The sequence below is a fragment of the Amphiura filiformis genome, unplaced genomic scaffold, assembly GCF_039555335.1.
Source record: "Amphiura filiformis unplaced genomic scaffold, Afil_fr2py scaffold_63, whole genome shotgun sequence".
NCBI classification, from domain to species: Eukaryota; Metazoa; Echinodermata; class Ophiuroidea; order Amphilepidida; family Amphiuridae; genus Amphiura; species Amphiura filiformis.
In genome coordinates this window covers 413,292-436,430 of record NW_027305527.1, presented here as the reverse complement: position 1 = coordinate 436,430, position 23,139 = coordinate 413,292, and the positions used below count along the sequence as shown (strand labels likewise).

Sequence of the window (23,139 nt, the reverse complement as noted above, 5' to 3'; positions counted from 1 at the left end):
GGTCATGTGAGCACATCAGACACACCAAATTGCATTATGTCCATCTGATATCAAATAATCAAGATTCTGTGAAATTCGCGATAAAATACAAGTTTTATGGCAAATTATTTAAAATTGATACTTTATATATTTTTGACATTTACCAGTCCTCGAAGTAAATATAGTACAGATTGTTTCTACAAAACCAATAGATTAGTGGTGATGATGGTAAAAACTCACCAACTGACGTTTCATCCGTCTAGTTCAGTAGAATTTCTTTAGAGTTGTGAAGCTCTGCTACGGCGGGAAGTGCTGTCAGTCCCTATGTTGCTCTGTAGCTGTAGCAGAGGGGTGTAGATAGTACTCAGATTGTAGGTGCCCTCGTCTCGGTTCATGGTGTTATTCATTCCTCTCCTCCTGATCCATATGGATTCCTTTATCCATGATCCATCGCTTGATACGTACCTACTCCTTATCCAGTAGACTTCGGTTGTATATATAAATGCGCTTTTATAAATGCGCACGTGACCAGATGACAAGCGCCATATTTGCATTACATCACTGTCAATCACTGAAATGGCGATCATTGAAGGAGTGGCTACAGTTGTGACCTTGTTTCGTGGCTAGCACTGGCAAGGAACATTGGCTGGAGGTTCGATGCTATAAATTTGCAAGGATAAATCATGGATATCAAAGGATCATGATTATTGCACAGCACCCCCATGTACAAACATAACTAATGTTTATTTATTTATTTATATTTATTTATTTACATTTAAAATAGACTTGGTGATTTATTAAAGCATTATTTACAATATTGTTTCATGCAAGCCAGCCGAAGCCGACCTACACTCGTCAGAATATGCTGATCACTGGAAACTGATTTCTATATCTAGCGCGGAATGCTCACGCCGCGAAGTGGCGACGGCGAGCGCAAAGCGCGATCACCGAGCGTAAAACGCGCGGAGCTAGTGCTAGATCTTTAGACAGTTTAATTGGCATACATTTACGGTCAAAAATGGTTACATAACATAATATAAGCAGTTCAAGTTCATGAAGACAGTCAATACTTGATATATTGATCAGTTGTAGTTGATCAAGAGATGCTTCTTCCTGTGTCTACAAGTGTTTATTAGCTCATTCCTTTTGTTCAGTGAGGAGAGATGAGGCTTAAATATGATGAAGTATTTTTCCTCTAGACAAAGTCTGCATAGTTTGTTGGTAGTTGAATAGGCAGTTGAATAGGTAGTTGAATAGGTAGTTGAATAGGTAGTTGGTAGCCGAGTGTAGGTCGGCTTCGGCTGGCTTGCATGAAACAATATTGTAAATAATGCTTTAATAAATCACCAAGTCTATTTTAAATGTATTCCAGCTCCCTTCTTGGTTGAGCACTTTACTGTGGATGATTTACCTTACTTGGATTGATTTATTTATTTATTTATTTATTTATTTATTTATTTATTTATTTATTTATTTATTTATTTATTCATTTATTTATTTATTTATTTATTTATTTATTTATTTATTTATTTATTTATTTATTTATTTATTTATTTATTTATTTATTTATTTATTTATTTATTTATTTATTTATTTATGCATGCATGCGACGAAAAACGAAAACCCTGTTCTATTTTGAACAAATTGTGAAACAAATTTTTCCTGTACAAATGAATGCCGACCCCAAATTTCGGAAATTTCAGGACAATTGTTTGTGTGTATTTTCTCAAATTGAAATTTATTTACAGATTTTTTTTTTTTTTTTGGTTTATTTAAAAATTTAAAAAAATACCAACCGACCGACCGACCCTACTTGAAAGGTCCGTTCGCCCGTAGAACAGGGTTTTTCTCTCTTTCTCGCCTTACTTATAATTTTATAAATATTATTTGTCCCCCCTTCCCCAAAACCACCCCTCCCCCTTTTACACTCATAAATTAATTGTTTTTTTGCTAACTTTCCCCTGCCGTGTAAAGTAAAACTTTATAAGCCGGTTGAATCAAACTGAACAAAATTGACGTATACAATTACAATATAATACCATGACAATAATGTGTATGACGGATCTAACTTACTAGCTGAATAAACCTCAAACCATGCATCACATACGTGATTGTACGTCAAATTGTCATATAACGTATGAGCGTGATGTATAATAGTATACGAGTCTTCCTCAACGGGATGATTAGATCATGTACAGTCATCTACGTGTTTATACTCTAAATTGTACGTCAAAGGGTGACAAAGTGTGTACAGATTACCGATTTAGCATGGGGGACACAAAAGGTGCTTAAAACACATTTTGAATTTGTTTTTTGTCCATTTGCGAGCGAATGAGTAAGTTAGAGTTGAGGAGGTCGGGCGGGGACATCTAGCCTATTAGTTTGAGAGGGTCATTATGCCGAAAAGGGCTAAAGTTATAGTTTCCTCAATTTACGTTATAATTAGAGTTAAAATTAGGGTCAGAGTTATGTTCATTGGCGGCACTACGGGGGGTGACTCCCAAATAAATAAATCCATGACCCTTCCTTCCGAAGAAAATGACAGCCCCTAAGTTCCCTACGTGCAAACATCAAATAACATCATCGGCAGCTACCCAGTTCTGACCTTAATGCCAGTAAGAATCACATTTCGTCATCAATATGGCCAATTGCCACGCCCATTTAGCACGGAAATAATGAAATATAACTTTTTAAATCAACTATATCTAGCTTTTCCATCATAATTTTTTTTCCGTAATGGAAAATCCAAATAAAGAGTTTATGTTTCGGGTCAAATTATTTTGCCCTTTGCAATCAATGCCACTATTTTGCAAAGCCAATTTTCCTTGTAACCTATCATTTTCGCCTATACTTTTGCGTGTGGAATTTGTGCACATCCGGGTACCTTACATCGTTGAACACGGTATAGCGACTTGTAGATGTCACGTGCGCATTTATATATGCGCATTTATATATATACCCGAAGTCCACTGTTATCAATGATTCTCGACTCCTCCGAGGGCACATACAATCTGCAATCAAATAGGTTTCAAAATTACCAATAAAATAGTATTTTCTTGCTCTAGAGTGCTTTAGAAGTATATTTCACAACCCCATGGCATAAATTTACCTTGCTCTGAAATGTCCTAAAGTAGATCTCACAATCACTATAGTAGCGTAAACTTTCCTAGCTCTGGATAGCCCTAAAGTAGATTTCACAATCACTAGTATCGTGGACTTTCCTTGCTCTGGACTGCCCTCAAATAGATTTCACAATCACTTGTAGCGTAGACTTACCTAGCTCTGAACTGCCCTAAAGTAGATTTCACAATCAATAGTAGCGTGGGTTTTCCTTGCTCTGGAATGTCTTACAGTAGATTTCTCAATCACTAGTAACGTGGACTTTCCTTGCTCTGGACTGCCCTAAAGTAGATTTCACAATCACTAGTGATGTAGGCTTTCCTTGCTTCTGACTACCCTAAAGTAGATTTCACAATCACTGTCCTTGCTCTGGACTGCCCTTGCTTTGATCTGTACTTAACCTTGTTCTGGAATATCCTTTAGTAGATTTCACAGTCACTAGTAGCGTAGATTGTTTTTGCTCTGAACTGCCCTACAGTAGATTTCACGATCACTAGTAACATATATTGTCCTTGCTCTGGACTGCCCTACAGTAGATTTCACAATCACTAGTGGCGTAGACTTAAATTGCTCTGGACTGACTCTAAAGTAGAGTTCACAATAATTTATGAGTTTAAACTTTTGATCTCAACACAAGATTAGACATACCTCAAATTTTCGGTCATAACTTCGATCTTCATCGGGAGACTGGCAACCCAAGTTTGGGATCAATGACCTTTTAGACACTTCACCCCATCAACACCTGGACGTAGGCTCTTGGTATGGTATCGGCCCGTCACTTTTAAGTGAAGGTTGGTTGACTCTGATGTAAATGGCCTTCTTAATACCCCTTTCGAATACTTTGGTTCCCGGTCGAGGATCTTGACTTGGTCCAAGTCAACTTGGTGCCCCGGGGATTCGATGTGGATGTGTTTGGAGACTTCTGATGAGCTGGAACTTGGACGACGGTGCTCAAGAAATCTGGCTTTCAAAGATCGTTCTGTTTCGCTAATATAAGATTCCGAACACTGGCCTCTAAGTGTTTTCCCTGATATAATACACTGATCCCGCTATGTCCTCTTTTTCAGTCTTGTCTTCTGGCCGAGAAAATTATTTTTACATTGAAAAGGTGTAACTCAAAATTTTGCTCATTTCGTTACCAAATTCGATTTGCCTGATTAAATGACTAAGTGAGCCTTGCACAACAATAGCCATCGGTTGACTAGGGTTCTGAGTGTATAAAATAAAGATCACATTAACGTCCATCACATCCGTGCTCCTCAGCTACACCATTAAGAGATTATATTACCCTCCTTCATATCATCACTTAAACTTCTTAATCCTTGATGCTAGACAAGCCAACTGCTAAGCCACCCATCTAGAAATTCTATTACCTATCTTCACATCCATGATCCTCAGCTACACAACTAAGAGGTTATATTACCCATCTTTACATCCTTGATCCTCAGCTTCACCATCAAGATATTCTATATCATTACATTATATTAACCTCCATCACATCCTTGCTCCTCAGCTACACCACTAGGCGGCTATAGTACTCTCCTTCACATCTTTGATCCTCAGCTACACCATTCAAAGATTGTATTACCCTCTTTTACATCCACGATCCTCAGATACACCATTAGGAGATTATATTACCTTCCTTCACATCCTTGATCCTCAGTTGCACCACTAAGAGACTATATTACCCTCCTTTACATCCTTGATCCTTGGCGATCCTTAGGTACACTATTAAGAGCTTTACTAATCTCTTTCACATCCATGATCTTCAGCTACACCACTAAGAGATTATATTACCCTCCTTCACATCCTTGATCCTCAGTTACATCATTAAGATATTCTATTATACTAAGAGATTATATTACCCCCTTCACGTCCTTGATCCTCAGCTTCACCACTAAGATATAATATTACCCTCCTTCACATCCTTGATCCTCAGCTTCACCACTAAGAGATAATATTACCCTCCTTCATATCCTTGATCCTCAGCTACACCACTAAGAGATTATATATTGCCCTCCTTCACGTCCTTGATCCTAAGAGGTTATATTGCCCTCCTTCACATCCTTCATCCTCAGCTACACTACTGAGATATTCTATTACCCTTCTTCACATAATTTAATAATAGCAAAAGCGACTCATAGAACTACCAATCGAGTCTCGTGTCATAACTCGTTCGTTATAAGTTTGCCTATATGCCACAACTACGACAAAATGAATGCCACTAGTGATTTCGAGATACAGTGTTTATTGACTAATTAATATTTAGGCCTATCGATATTTTGTGTACGATTTCCTTAAATTTGTTATTCTATACTTAAAATGCTGAAGTAATACTAGGGTTTCTGTCCATTTTGAGCTGAAATAACAAGGTAAAGTGAAAGAAATCCTACTGGTTATTTTGGCCTTTAACATGTAGTTCAATAGGAGGACATAAAGTCATAATTTCATGAATTGTGTCAAACTTTGCTCTGTTGACCTACAAACACAACAAATTTGGCATAAATTTAGGTGCAAGTTGGGACATTACAAATTATGCTAAAATATCAGGTTTGAAAAAAATTAACCAATTTGATATTATTTATAAGATCGAACATTGTGGCTTTAAGTGGTTGGATTTATTGCTGTTTGTGCATTGAATTAGAATGGCTGTAGGTAGAAAGGACCAGTCAGTATTTCATGTAGAAACCCGGGGGGGTAGAAAAGACCAGCCAATATCTCTGCTTGTGTTATACATCTTCGATGCGTAGGGCGGGGTTTCATACCGACCACCATTTTTACAGTGGTTTCTTATTGAGCATCTTTTCACGAATGACTCTCATCCGAGAACAGGCTTCATCCCAATCGATGTACGCTCCTTCGAGATGTCTTTCATTGGTTTCTGTAACAGTGAAACTGCTTCGACCATGAAGAACTCTCCGGTTAGCAAAACTCACGATGTCTCCTGTGTATGAAAGATTGAGAACAATAGATTCAGATTGCATCTGACTAACTGGAAACCATATTTTGTAGTGATGTAATGTTTATTATTCTTCAGACTTGTGCAGATACAAAAATAATGTAAAAGGCCCATTCTCCGATAAAGCGTTCAAGTTTGGTCTCCAGAATGGCAAAATGCTAACCACATAAAATTCATTCAGAATCGTAAACTTTAATAGTTTAAGAACACAAAACAATGCATGGGTGATTTTTCAACAATACTTAATTTTTGAGCAATATTACTTGTACGTATTGGGGGTAACGTATCAGTGGTAACGTATCTGTGAAACCCTTTCCTATCTTTGTCTTAATCGTGCAAGTGTAAAAACTGACCGACTTAATACCCATACTTGATCAGTCATCATCCAATGTACTAAAGTCTGGTATGGTATTTGGTTTCATTAATCACAGCGTATTTTCCGAGGGGAGTAGAATTTAGGTAACGTATCTGTGACGGCATGAACGTAACGTTACATTGAAACCATTGTGTTATGTTCCATATATATAATATAACTATGGAGCCTGCTTGATCCATCACATATGAGAACATTCATCTAGCCAATTATTTTCACAGATTGTTATCCATTAGAAATATGGTAACGTATCTGTGAACAATATTGGTGACATATTCTGAACGACCTGTTGGAAAAATTTAATAATCTGTGTTGTGATGATTTATACTTTATAATTAGGGCATGATACCAGCTAATGAAAAGTACCTATAATCCATTATATGCGCGCATGTTTAGAGAGCAGGGACACATTATACGGAACACACCTTGGCTGGCTTCATGGAGGAAAACAATGGACATACATAATCAGCTTTATTGTTTTATACTTTCTAGGTATGTTACAACCTCTAGCCTCACACATTTTAAAAAGCAACTCCTAAGTCCCGGGGGGGCACTCAACTTTGGAAGTGACGGTATGTGCCTGTCAATAGGCCCCCTCTTTTGAAGTCGACTATACCCGATGACCCCCTTTTTAAAAGCCATACCCGATGACCCCCTTTTGTTTTAGTTGCGGCTACCCAATGACCCCCTTTTTTTGGTTGAGGCTACCCAATGACCCCCTTTTTTCTAGAATAGCATCATCAAAATGGAACAAAAAAATGCCAAAACTGTCAAATTTTGCTCCATTTTTTCAAAATTATGCCGAAATTTTCAAAATTTTGCTCCATTTTTTCAAAATTTTCTACCCGATGACCCTTTTTTAAAAATCTTATACCCAATGACCCCCTTTTTTATTTTGTTTGTACCCAATGACCCCTTTTTTAAAATAACGCTTTGTACCCGATAGGCCCCTACCTCGCGACTCCGGTAGGCACATACCCGTCACTTCCAAAGTTGAGTGCCCCCCGGGTCCTAAGTATAAGTTATATTAATAAAAGTTATTTCTTTCTGACGAAACAAGTCTGAATTCGACTTGAAACTATGGGCGATACAGATTTGGCAATTTGAACACTTTATCGGAGAATGTGCCAAAACTCCGGAGAACTAAAATGATAAACAACCAGAGCAAAACCTCCCAGTTACAACCCCATGTTGATGTGTCTGTGGTAAGAGAGAGAGTGAGTTCTCCTCCCACGCGCCCGGGTTTGTTAAAAGCCCAAGACATCAGCCCATACAATCTTGTACTATGATTGGTCGAGATCCCATCTTTTTGCATTTCCATTGTTCTAAACTATCCGGATCTGAATAGATCGGCATGACTCGGCTATGGCCCTTTATGAGAAGGATCGGAATCCGAAATCTTAGTTCGATAAAGATCGGAATCCGAAATCCTTAATTTTGTAAACAAGAATATTCTGAACAAGGGTCGAAATCCCATCAGCATTCTACCTGTTACAGGAGACTGCATTTACGGCAAGTAAAATAATGTTTGGAGTGCAGAAGTCAATAATTATTGGCTACACTACTCACAAGATTTAAACGATCAGACTAATTTATTAGCATTTGTTAAACAGCATTTACATTGTGAATCAGTTGAGTTTCATTTCTGACTTGCAGTACAGAGTACCATTAGCACCACATCCGTAAAAGTTACTTTTCAGGTGTCAAATACGGCACGTGGAGGGATCAATCTAACTGTCGGCAAATGCGACATGTAACCGACATCACGAGACAGGACAACAAACAGGTTTAATTACAGGATACACTTACACATAAAAACAAGTTCAGCAAGTATCATAGTTCCTATTTAATGTATATACCTTCAGGCACACTAGATAGTCGTCATGACTCATGACTCATGTATCACAAATTCATGACTTTAAGTCATCGTTGAAAGTCGCGAGTGTCATTAGTATCAATCATAATAAAAATTCCCTTTAAAGGCAAAGCCAGCTTCAATGCAGAAGATGCCTTGTAATTAGTTTGGGTGGTGGCATTTTTAGGATCACTCTTTTTTATGATCCATCATGTTTCATGACAGTCCACCAAACCATCAATGATGAGAACATGCACACAGAAACAGCAAACCAAACAACTCCTATAACTTCCTGTCAATTAATTACTCCAAATTGTTCTGTCTTTTTGTCTTTTCTGCCTTTTAGGCTATACCCTTAGTTCATTATTAATATAAAGAAATGCAGTTTTTAGTTAATTGGCTAAAACTGCCATCCTCTTGCCTCATACATGCACATTAATTTTATATTAATTCGCAATTTATACTTAATATAGCACATTATAAAATGTATAAAGACTGATATTGTTCAATTATAATAGGCCTACATGTATATACATTATACCCATATCAAAAATAGGCCCTGAAATTGCATCGAAATTTTCCCGTTGAAAAGACAAAACTGATGTTTAAGATATAAATTATTTCATAAATGACATTTTGAGTAATTTTTATCCATAAAACGATACAGGATATAGGATATTTTTTACTTTGACTTTTACGTCCATAAAGGTTTTAATCATGTTATCAATACACTCACATCTCATGCTGTGCTGATCTCCAGGAGGTCTGCAAATGTAAATCTAAGAACGCCTGATAACAAGGATTCTATAATTTTCTTTCGTTGATATGCTGTGGAAACTAATATAGGCCTGGCATGAACTTTTAATGTCATATTTCCTTCAAACCATAACTTTTGAAATTCTCACTCGTTTTCATTCGTTGAAACGGCAAAACATACTTTTTTTTCTTACAAATCCAATAACAGGTCTATTATATATTTTCACCATAAAAAGTTCCGCAAAGTAATTCAAACCAATGCTAGTACCCCGTAATCTCTTTAGCAAATAAAGACGATCTCCGAATTAGATAGCCAGCTAACGCTTGGCGAAAATGATTGTTCTCTATCCGTCGTTTCTGAAAAAGCCTGCCTCTTCCAAACGCTTTGAAATGAACATTCAGACTTTATAATTTACACTTCATATTTCAATGTCTGGTCATAATGAAGTGGATGGTGGCTTTGCAAGTGGCAAACACCAAAAACGGGAACAATTATTTTGATACCTCCTGTAGTCTCGTTATTGGCGATTTAGATGTGAAATCACGTCACTCGTAACTTTATAAGTAGTTTTGAATTTTGTTATCTAGAAACCCATACCTTCAACCATCTTGATTTCAATTTTGTTTTCCTCTTTGTATAACTCCGTATTAAATATCTTGATGGCTCGGTAAAGTTTGTTTACATCTTGCACTGGGATTTGGATATAAGGTGCCCTCACATGGTCGTGGTAACTAATAGCTTTGAAGCGCCCATCTGGGAGAAGCCTGGGTAAAAAACAATAGTAGCAGTTAAACGATGATGATGATGATAACGATGATAAACGATGATGATGTTAATAATAATAATAATAATAATAATAATAATAATAATAATAATAATAATAATAATAATAATAATAATAATAATAATGGTGGTGGTGGTGTAATAATAATAATAAGAAAAATATGATAGTGTTCCTCTACTTTCAGACATACTGTATTATTGGTGATCTGTGTTTGAAGTGATACTCATTAGAGTCCGTCCCCCACTCTCTGAAGTCTACTGGAATTGTAGTAAGAATACGAAACACTTCCGGGTCAACGTGTTTTATGTCTTCAGCTACTTTGTATCCGTCACAGAACTGATTCTCTCCACCCTTTGAGTGAACTTGTTTAATACAATGCAACATCTGAATCTGTTGATGAAAATACAAATAATGTACAATAATGTTAAATTTCACAGCAACCTTTACAGCAACGTTTCCTGAACGTATGGAGGAAATCTTCAATATTATTAGGGAACAGTTCCTGCCACTTAGTAGATTTGGTTTATATTAATTTGTGTACAATTGATATATTTTCACATCTGATTCCTTGTAGAATATTCGTACAATGAAAAAGTGTAATGATAGAGTGCCCAGCCCTGAAGCCAAACTGTCGGTTGCAAATTAGACAATGTTGGTCAAGGTACTTTCACATCTTCTTGCTGTAGAGTCTCTCCATTACTTTTGCAATCACAGAGAGCAACGAGATGGGCCTGTAGTTGTCCGGTGTGTGTCATCCCTCACATATCACAGATGTTTGTCAGTGATGCTTGATCATGATCTGGATCATTCCTGGTCAGTAGATAATCAGCAGTAGCTAGAATATTCTTTAGTCCACTCCAGATGGCTTTCCGGGTTGGAGAATCTGATCTCTATCCTGTGGAGGTTGAGAGCTACTTTGTCTTCCTCATCAGTACGGAATTTAAATGTATACTACCAACAACCAGGCTAGTTCCGGTGATACATACTGCAGTTCATCTCCCTTTCTTTGCTATGGTAGGAAAGTAAAATTGACTGAAACAGGACTACGTCACAATCGACGACATATCGTTGGTTTTTAACAGAATCTAATCAATTTTAGAATTTGACCTTTTATTGTTCCAAAAGTTTTTTTCAGTATTAAACCACACACAACTAAACAACAGTATTGAGTGGGGAATTACCGAACCATTTCTTAAAGATGCAAAAGAACGCTTACATTTGGTGAACGAGCGTAGTAGGGAAAATCAGTGTGGAGTCCCAACTCTGCATTGGTGTAAGCGAGGTTGCTTGCTTCAAACTTGCTGATAACCTGAAATGTTTCACTGAAAAAACAAAAGCAAACAAATTCGGTATTAAGTCAACAACAAGAACCACGAAATGTGTATAAGTACATAAATCAAATGAACGAGGTTGAAGGAGTATCTCGATTATTATTATTATTATTATTATTATTATTATGCTTATTATTATTATTATTATTAGTGTTATTATTATTATTATTATTATTATTAGTGTTATTATTATTATTATTATTATTATTATTATTATTATTATTATTATTATTATTATTACAAGGTAAGTATAGTGATGTATGAAAAATAGGAAGGCTTACAAATATTTTTAAAATTATATGGCTGACAAAATTAGATTGAAAAATTAAGTATACATCGGCAGGTTTGTTTTTGTATGTACTCTGTTAATAAAAGACGTTGCTGTCATTTACCTCCAAACGTTATCACTTAAATCTATATTATCGCCTTTCATTATCAATTGCAATAGACTGAACAAATTTATTTTGTACAAACCAGAATTTTACTCACGATTGACGATAGCAATAGGCATTAGAATATCAAGTTACGAGTCGTAAAGTATACCAATGTCTTACCCAGAATGTGTCGTCTTCAAGAATGAGATCCTTTTCCCTATTTCAAGAACTGCTCCTTCTTTGTGTGGCGCGTCTTTGATGAGTGCCAACCCATGAACCTGCAATACTTCTATCCAATCACGGAGACTCTTGTCATTATTTAGGATATCAGCAAATGAGAACCGTGGTATTTTATGTTGCATCTCGTTACCCCAAAACTGACGAACTGGTGTGCTCACAGGATCCTCACTCATATCGGAAAATTGGTTTTCTTTAAGCCAGGAGACGGGAAACTGACTGCTGTGGTCATCAGACCATTTAATGTTCAATGTTTGGTCGTCGACTTCTGCTACATCTGGAATGACGTCAGGGTCCAAGTTGACCATGAGTACCAGACGAGCACGTGAAGAAGGATGAAAACATTTGTCACATCGACAGTTATCTCGCAACCACACGTAAGGATATGTTCCAATAAGATTCCCGTCATCATGTTTTAAAAGACAAGACCGAGAAGGATGATCAAGTTCGACTCGCATAAATGCAGACATTTTTAAAACATGTAACTGCAGCGGTTGCTGTGTAGTATGAAATATCTGAATTCACGTCTAGCCCGCCTCTATTCACAAAATAGTAATACATATGAATTTGTCTTGTTCACTCAAGCTTCATTATCAGCGCAACTTGTTTTCGGGTCAAAAAGGCTGGAAAAACCTTGAAGAATGACCGATATCGCACGGTTGCGTTCTTTTGAATGGAAATTTCCGTCCTTTTTTTTTCACGGCCGAAAAGAGTTTGTTGAAGCTTAATTTGTTACCGATCTTGTAGTATAAAATATATATTTATATTTTGTAAAAATCAGCTGTCATTTAATGTTTTACTGTTCCCAAGTTTCGTCAATTTCCTGTGGCGCGTTCGTTTTTAGTCCAAGGTGACCGGTTTCATCTGCATATAAATCATCCGGTGGGTATTAATTCTTTTGGACGAAAGCGCCATCGTTTTACTGACAATCTTAGTAAAATGCTGATATGAAATCCTTTCTGATTGGTTAAAATAAACCACCGTCAAATTGTAAAATTCAAAATATCAACCAATACGAAGCGACGTAATATCAGCAATTTCCACCAGCCTGTATAGCATTGCATGACCTAATTGCTTATACAAACTTGGCCACGTGAGTAGGCTTCCTTCGATCAAAACAGGAAGGTGAACTACCTTCATGATCAAAATAACCTTGCTAATGTAGATATATACACAATATTATACAGATTACAGATTAGCTTGATCAAGTGGTCAAATTTATTGACTTTAAAAACCAAACGAACAGGTTATCGTCAAACAAAAGCACACACAAAGTACAAACGTACTTTCGTATTTCGGCTGACCCCGCGCACGTCCAGAAATGTACTTCTTGAAATTTTGAAAATTTAGGGTCGGCGCACTCATGCACAGTTTAGCCTTGTACCTTTGTAGCCCACCAACCGGTTAAGAGGCTAGGAAATAATTCCTAATATTTATTTTATTTATTTATTTATTTGAACGTACAGCGACGTACTTTCACATCAGCGACGCTCGTTTAACCGACGCTTTGCAACGGTGCGTTCAATAACAATAATATTTAGAAGAAAAGAAAAGAAATAATAAAATCTCTCAGTGGTTTCATATAATATCCATAGTACCCTCCTTCATATCTTTGATCCTCAGCTACACCATCAAGATTCTATTACCCTCATTCATATCCTTGATCCTCAGCTACACCACTAAGAGATTATATTACCGTCCTTTACATCCATAATCCTCAGCTACACCCCAGGCTATATTACCCTCCTTCACATCCTTGATCCTTAGCTACACCATTAAAATATTATATTACCCTCCTTCACGTCCTTCATCCTCAGCTATACCACTAAGAGATTGTATTACCCTCCTTCACATCCTTGATCCTCAGCTACACCACTAAGAGATTATATTGCCCATCTTCACATTCTTGATACGTAACTACACCACTAAGAGATTATGTATTACCTTCATTTACATCCTTGATCCTCAGCTACATAATTAAAAGATTATACTAAACTCCATCACATCCTTCCTCCTCAGCTACACCATTAAGAGATTATATTACCCTCTTTCACATCCCTGATCCTCAGACAAATAACTAAAAGGTTATATTACCCATCTTCACATCCTTGATCATCAGTTACATCATTAAAATATTCTATTACCCTGCTTCACATTCTTGATCCTCGGCTACATAACTAAGAGCTACACCAGTAAAATATTCGATTACCCTCCTTCAAGAGATTGTATTACCCTCCTTCACGTCCTTGATCCTCAGCTATATACACTAAGAGATTGTATTACCCTCCTTCACGTCCTTGATCCTCAGCTATATACACTAAGAGATTGTATTACCCTCCTTCACACCCTTGATCCTCAGCTATATACACTAAGAGCTTGTATTACCCTCCTTCACATCCTTGATCCTCAGCTATATATACTAAGAGATTGTATTACCCTTCTTCACGTCCTTGATCCTCAGCTATATACACTAAGAGATTGTATTACCCTCCTTCACGTCCTTGATCCTCAGCTATATACACTAAGAGATTGTATTACCCTCCTTCACGTCCTTGATCCTCAGCTATTTACACTAAGAGATTGTATACAACAACAACAATGACGTTGTATACAATCGACGTGAAGGAATGTATTACCTTCCTTCACGTCCTTGATCCTCAGCTATATACACTAAGAGATTGTATTACCCTCCTTCACATCCTTGATCCTCAGCTATATACACTAAGAGATTGTATTACCCTCCTTCACATCCTTGATCCTCAGCTATATACACTAAGAGATTGTATTACCCACCTTCACGTCCTTGATCCTAAGCTATATGTATACACTAAGAGATTGTATTACCCTCCTTCACATTGTTGATCCTCAGCTATATACACTAAGAGATTGTATTACCCTCCTTCACGTCCTTGATCGTCAGCTATATACACTAAGATATTGTATTACCCTCCTTCACGTTCTTGATCTTCAGCTATATACACTAAGAGATTGCATTACCCTCCTTCACGTCCTTGATCCTCAGCTTTATACACTAAGAGATTGTATTACCCTCCTTCACATCCTTGATCCTCAGCTATATACACTAAGAGAGTGTATTACCCTCCTTCATATCATTGATCCTCAGCTATATACACTAAGAGATTGTATTACACTCCTTCACATCCTTGATCCTCAGCTATATACACTAAGAGATTGTATTACCCTTCTTCACGTCCTTGATCCTCAGCTATATACACTAAGAGATTGTATTACCCTCCTTCACATCCTTGATCCTCAGCTATATACACTAAGAGATTGCACTACCCTCCTTCACGTCCGTGATCCTCAGCTATATACACAAAGAGATTGTATTACCCTCCTTCAGGTCCTTGATCCTCAGCTATATACACTAAGAGATTGTATTACCCTCCTTCACGTCCTTGATCCTCAGCTATATACACTAAGAGATTGTATTACCCTCCTTCACATCCTTGATCCTCAGCTATATACACTAAGAGATTGTATTACCCTCCTTCACATCCTTGATCCACAGCTATATACACTAAGAGATTGTATTACCCTTCTTCACATCCTTGATCCTCAGCTATAGACACTAAGAGATTGTATTACCCTCCTTCACGTCCTTGATCCTCAGCTATATACACTAAGAGATTGTATTACCCTCCTTCACGTCCTTGATCCTCAGCTATATACACTAAGAGATTGTATTACCCTCCTTCACATCCTTGATCCTCAGCTATATACACTAAGAGATTGTATTACCCTCCTTCACGTCCTTGATCCTCAGCTATATACACTAAGAGATTGTATTACCCTCGTTTACATCCTTGATCCTCAGCTATATACACTAAGAGATTGTATTACCCTCCTTCACATCCTTGATCCTCAGCTATATACACTAAGAGATTGTATTACCCTTCTTCACGTCCTTGATCCTCAGCTATATACACTAAGAGATTGTATTACCCTCCTTCACATCCTTGATCCTCAGCTATATACACTAAGAGATTGTATTACCCTCCTTCACGTCCTTGATCCTCAGCTATATACACTAAGAGATTGTATTACCCTCCTTCACATCCTTGATCCTCAGCTATATACACTAAGAGATTGTATTACCCTCCTTCACGTCCTTGATCCTCAGCTATATACACTAAGAGATTGTATTACCCTCCTTCACATCCTTGATCCTCAGCTATATACACTAAGAGATTGTATTACCCTTGTTCACATCCTTGATCCTCAGCTATATACACTAAGAGATTGTATTACCCTCCTTCACGTCCTTGATCCTCAGCTATATACACTAAGAGATTGTATTACCCTTCTTCACGTCCTTGATCCTCAGCTATATACACTAAGAGATTGTTTTACCCTCCTTCACAACCTTGATCCTCAGCTATATACACTAAGAGATTGTATTACCCTCCTTCACATCCTTGACCTTCAGCTATATACACTAAGAGATTGTATTACCCTCCTTCATGTCCTTGATCCTCAGCTATATACACTAAGAGAGTGTATTACCCTCCTTCACATCCTTGATCCTCAGCTATATACATTAAAAGATTGTATTACCCTCCTTCACATCCTTGATCCTCAGTTCTATACACTAAGAGATTGCACTACCCTCCTTCACGTCCTTGATCCTCAGCTATATACACAAAGAGATTGTATTACCCTCCTTCATGTCCTTGATCCTCAGCTATATACACTAAGATATTGTATTACCCTCCTTCACGTCCTTGATCCTCAGCTATATACACTAAGAGATTGTATTACCCTTCTTCACATCCTTGATCCTCAGCTATATACACTAAGAGATTGTATTACCCTCCTTCACGTCCTTAATCCTCAGCTATATACACTAAGAGATTGTATTACCTCCTTCACATCCTTGATCCTCAGCTATATACACTAAGAGATTGTATTACCCTTCTTCACGTCCTTGATCCTCAGCTATATACACTAAGAGATTGTATTACCCTCCTTCACATCCTTGATACTCAGCTATATACACTAAGAGATTGTATTACCCTCCACATCCTTGATCCTCAGCTATATACACTAAGAGATTGTATTACCCTCCTTCACATCCTTGATCCTCAGCTATATACACTAAGAGATTGTATTACCCTTCTTCACATCCTTGATCCTCAGCTATATACACTAAGAATTGTATTACCGTCCTTCACATCCTTGATCATCAGCTATATGTGACCCGGCAGCACAAATGAGCCGTAAATTCCCTAAATTGTATTCTGAGTTACGGTGTAAAATGTGTACGAAGGTCGTATTCATCGGTAACTTAAGCTGGCCCGACATCCGTCTCATTTTGATAGTCAGAAACTAATCAATAATCCTATTGTTGAAGTGGATATAAGCTTCTACCTTAGATGGCTATAGAACTTTTAATAGCTCTGGTCTTTGTTTGCTTTTGCTAAATCCTGTTCAAGTGGTGGGTTACCAGGCATTGTATTTTGTACAGGTATGTATAACCAACAATTAACAATGAGAGAACTTTCTTGAACCTCGTTGACTTGGGGATGATTTGAAATGACCGCCAATTATGACTGTTTGATATTTATTGCCAGCAATGTGGAAAAAGAGACACATGTAAAAACGTAAAAGCTATAATTTTGTTGAAGGAGCAAAGTTTAACTAACCATAACCCGGCTTCTGGGTATCGTTTGAAGTCAAATGATATACCATCTTTAAGTTTATGATGTTTATTTTTTAAACACGAAATCAAACAAAATTGACCGGGGGAGGAATTTACGGTTTATTCGCCGTGAACGGTCACATATACAGTAAGAGATTGTATTATCCTCCTTCACATCCTTGATCCACAGCTTTATACACTAAGAGATTGTATTACCCTCCGTCACATCCTTGATCTTCAGCTATATACACTAAGAGATTGTATTACCCTCCTTCACATCCTTGATCCTCAGCTATATACACTAAGAGATTGTATTACCCTCCTTCACATCCTTGATCCTCAGCTATATACACTAAGAGATTGTATTACCCTCCTTCACGTCCTTGATCCTCAGCTATTATACACTAAGAGATTGTATTACCCTTCTTCACGTCCTTGATCCTCAGCTATATACACTAAGAGATTGTATTACCCTTCTTCACATCCACTAAGAGATTGTATTACGTACCCTCCTTCACATCATTTATCCTCAGCTATATACACTAAGAGATTGTATTACCCTTCTTCACGTCCTTGATCCTCAGCTATATACACTAAGAGATTGTATTACCCTTCTTCACGTCCTTGATCCTCAGCTATATACACTAAGAGATTGTATCACCCTCCTTCACATCCTTGATCCTCCGCTATATACACTAAGAGATTGTATTACCCTCCTTCACATCCTTGATCCTCAGCTATATACACTAAGAGATTGCACTACCCTCCTTCACATCCTTGATCCTCAGCTATATACACTAAGAGATTGTATTACCCTTCTTCACGTCCTTGATCCTCAGCTATATACACTAAGAGATTGTATCACCCTCCTTCACATCCTTGATCCTCAGCTATATACACTAAGAGATTGTATTACCCTCCTTCACATCCTTGATCCTCAGCTATATACACTAAGAGATTGTATTACCCTCCTTCACATCCTTGATCCTCAGCTATATACACTAAGAGATTGTATTACCCTTGTTCACATCCTTGATCTGCAGCTATATACACTAAGAGATTGTATTACCCTCCTTCACATCTTGATCCTCAGCTATATACACTAAGAGATTGTATTACCCTCCTTCACATCCTTGATCCTCAGCTATATACATTAAGAGATTGTATTACCCTTCTTCACGTCCTTGATCCTCAGCTATATACACTAAGAGATTGTATTACCCTCCTTCACATCCTTGATCCTCAGCTATATACACTAAGAGATTGTATTACCCTTCTTCACGTCCTTGATCCTCAGCTATATACACTAAGAGAGTGTATTACCCTCCTTCACATCCTTGATCCTCAGCTATATACACTAAGAGATTGTATTACCCTTCTTCACGTCCTTGATCCTCAGCTATATACACTAAGAGATTGTATTACCCTCCTTCACATCCTTGATCCTCAGCTTTATACACTAAGAGATTGTAGTACCCTCCTCCACGTCCTTGATCCTCAGCTATATACACTAAGAGATTGTATTACCCTCCTTCACATCCTTGATCCTCAGCTATATACACTAAGAGATTGTATTACCCTCCTTCACATCCTTGATCCTCAGCTATATACACTAAGAGATTGTATTACCCTCCTTCACATCCTTGATCCTCAGCTATATACACTAAGAGATTGTATTACCCTCCTTCACATCCTTGATCCTCAGCTATATACACTAAGAGATTGTATTACCCTCCTTCATGTCCTTGATCCTCAGCTATATACACTAAGAGATTGTATTACCCTCCTTCAGGTCCTTGATCCTCAGCTATATACACTAAGAGATTGTATTACCCTCCTTCACGTCCTTGATCCTCAGCTATATACACTAAGAGATTGTATTACCCTCCTTCACATCCTTGATCCTCAGCTATATACACTAAGAGATTGTATTACCCTCCTTCACATCCTTGATCCACAGCTATATACACTAAGAGATTGTATTACCCTTCTTCACATCCTTGATCCTCAGCTATAGACACTAAGAGATTGTATTACCCTCCTTCACGTCCTTGATCCTCAGCTATATACACTAAGAGATTGTATTACCCTCCTTCACGTCCTTGATCCTCAGCTATATACACTAAGAGATTGTATTACCCTCCTTCACATCCTTGATCCTCAGCTATATACACTAAGAGATTGTATTACCCTCCTTCACGTCCTTGATCCTCAGCTATATACACTAAGAGATTGTATTACCCTCCTTTACATCCTTGATCCTCAGCTATATACACTAAGAGATTGTATTACCCTCCTTCACATCCTTGATCCTCAGCTATATACACTAAGAGATTGTATTACCCTTCTTCACGTCCTTGATCCTCAGCTATATACACTAAGAGATTGTATTACCCTCCTTCACATCCTTGATCCTCAGCTATATACACTAAGAGATTGTATTACCCTCCTTCACGTCCTTGATCCTCAGCTATATACACTAAGAGATTGTATTACCCTCCTTCACATCCTTGATCCTCAGCTATATACACTAAGAGATTGTATTACCCTTGTTCACATCCTTGATCCTCAGCTATATACACTAAGAGATTGTATTACCCTCCTTCACGTCCTTGATCCTCAGCTATATACACTAAGAGATTGTATTACCCTTCTTCACGTCCTTGATCCTCAGCTATATACACTAAGAGATTGTTTTACCCTCCTTCACAACCTTGATCCTCAGCTATATACACTAAGAGATTGTATTACCCTCCTTCACATCCTTGACCTTCAGCTATATACACTAAGAGATTGTATTACCCTCCTTCATGTCCTTGATCCTCAGCTATATACACTAAGAGAGTGTATTACCCTCCTTCACATCCTTGATCCTCAGCTATATACATTAAAAGATTGTATTACCCTCCTTCACATCCTTGATCCTCAGTTCTATACACTAAGAGATTGCACTACCCTCCTTCACGTCCTTGATCCTCAGCTATATACACAAAGAGATTGTATTACCCTCCTTCATGTCCTTGATCCTCAGCTATATACACTAAGATATTGTATTACCCTCCTTCACGTCCTTGATCCTCAGCTATATACACTAAGAGATTGTATTACCCTTCTTCACATCCTTGATCCTCAGCTATATACACTAAGAGATTGTATTACCCTCCTTCACGTCCTTAATCCTCAGCTATATACACTAAGAGATTGTATTACCTCCTTCACATCCTTGATCCTCAGCTATATACACTAAGAGATTGTATTACCCTTCTTCACGTCCTTGATCCTCAGCTATATACACTAAGAGATTGTATTACCCTCCTTCACATCCTTGATACTCAGCTATATACACTAAGAGATTGTATTACCCTCCACATCCTTGATCCTCAGCTATATACACTAAGAGATTGTATTACCCTCCTTCACATCCTTGATCCTCAGCTATATACACTAAGAGATTGTATTACCCTTCTTCACATCCTTGATCCTCAGCTATATACACTAAGAATTGTATTACCGTCCTTCACATCCTTGATCATCAGCTATATGTGACCCGGCAGCACAAATGAGCCGTAAATTCCCTAAATTGTATTCTGAGTTACGGTGTAAAATGTGTACGAAGGTCGTATTCATCGGTAACTTAAGCTGGCCCGACATCCGTCTCATTTTGATAGTCAGAAACTAATCAATAATCCTATTGTTGAAGTGGATAATAAGCTTCTACCTTAGATGGCTATAGAACTTTTAATAGCTCTGGTCTTTGTTTGCTTTTGCTAAATCCTGTTCAAGTGGTGGGTTACCAGGCATTGTATTTTGTACAGGTATGTATAACCAACAATTAGCATGAGAGAATTTTCTTCATCCTCGTTGACTTTGGGATGATTTGTAATGTCCGCCTATTATGACTGTTTGATATTTATTGCCAGCAATGTGGAAAAAGAGACACATGTAAAAACGTAAAAGCTATAATTTTGTTGAAGGAGCAAAGTTTAACTAACCATAACCCGGCTTCTGGGTATCGTTTGAAGTCAAATGATATACCATCTTTAAGTTTATGATGTTTATTTTTTAAACACGAAATCAAACAAAATTGACCGGGGGAGGAATTTACGGTTTATTCGCCGTGAACGGTCACATATACAGTAAGAGATTGTATTATCCTCCTTCACATCCTTGATCCACAGCTTTATACACTAAGAGATTGTATTACCCTCCGTCACATCCTTGATCTTCAGCTATATACACTAAGAGATTGTATTACCCTCCTTCACATCCTTGATCCTCAGCTATATACACTAAGAGATTGTATTACCCTCCTTCACATCCTTGATCCTCAGCTATATACACTAAGAGATTGTATTACCCTCCTTCACGTCCTTGATCCTCAGCTATTATACACTAAGAGATTGTATTACCCTTCTTCACGTCCTTGATCCTCAGCTATATACACTAAGAGATTGTATTACCCTTCTTCACATCCACTAAGAGATTGTATTACGTACCCTCCTTCACATCATTTATCCTCAGCTATATACACTAAGAGATTGTATTACCCTTCTTCACGTCCTTGATCCTCAGCTATATACACTAAGAGATTGTATTACCCTTCTTCACGTCCTTGATCCTCAGCTATATACACTAAGAGATTGTATCACCCTCCTTCACATCCTTGATCCTCCGCTATATACACTAAGAGATTGTATTACCCTCCTTCACATCCTTGATCCTCAGCTATATACACTAAGAGATTGCACTACCCTCCTTCACATCCTTGATCCTCAGCTATATACACTAAGAGATTGTATTACCCTTCTTCACGTCCTTGATCCTCAGCTATATACACTAAGAGATTGTATCACCCTCCTTCACATCCTTGATCCTCAGCTATATACACTAAGAGATTGTATTACCCTCCTTCACATCCTTGATCCTCAGCTATATACACTAAGAGATTGTATTACCCTCCTTCACATCCTTGATCCTCAGCTATATACACTAAGAGATTGTATTACCCTTGTTCACATCCTTGATCTGCAGCTATATACACTAAGAGATTGTATTACCCTCCTTCACATCTTGATCCTCAGCTATATACACTAAGAGATTGTATTACCCTCCTTCACATCCTTGATCCTCAGCTATATACATTAAGAGATTGTATTACCCTTCTTCACGTCCTTGATCCTCAGCTATATACACTAAGAGATTGTATTACCCTCCTTCACATCCTTGATCCTCAGCTATATACACTAAGAGATTGTATTACCCTTCTTCACGTCCTTGATCCTCAGCTATATACACTAAGAGAGTGTATTACCCTCCTTCACATCCTTGATCCTCAGCTATATACACTAAGAGATTGTATTACCCTTCTTCACGTCCTTGATCCTCAGCTATATACACTAAGAGATTGTATTACCCTCCTTCACATCCTTGATCCTCAGCTTTATACACTAAGAGATTGTAGTACCCTCCTCCACGTCCTTGATCCTCAGCTATATACACTAAGAGATTGTATTACCCTCCTTCACATCCTTGATCCTCAGCTATATACACTAAGAGATTGTATTACCCTCCTTCACATCCTTGATCCTCAGCTATATACACTAAGAGATTGTATTACCCTCCTTCACATCCTTGATCCTCAGCTATATACACTAAGAGATTGTATTACCCTCCTTCACATCCTTGATCCTCAGCTATATACACTAAGA

The 23,139-nt window shown here is 37.7% G+C and overlaps 1 protein-coding gene across 1 annotated transcript; it reads right to left on the bottom strand.

The window, feature by feature from the left end:
• Positions 1 to 5,811: 5,811 nt before the first annotated feature.
• On the bottom strand, positions 5,812 to 12,693 carry LOC140144549 (gamma-butyrobetaine dioxygenase-like). Its single transcript, XM_072166367.1, has 5 exons — positions 11,713 to 12,693; positions 11,044 to 11,149; positions 10,018 to 10,217; positions 9,641 to 9,807; positions 5,812 to 6,043 (listed from the first exon to the last, which is right to left on the bottom strand). The coding sequence occupies exons 1-5, from the start codon at positions 12,237 to 12,239 to the stop codon at positions 5,877 to 5,879; spliced, it is 1,167 nt and encodes a 388-aa protein (XP_072022468.1). The 5' UTR covers positions 12,240 to 12,693; the 3' UTR covers positions 5,812 to 5,876.
• Between the last annotated feature and the right edge of the window lie 10,446 nt (positions 12,694 to 23,139).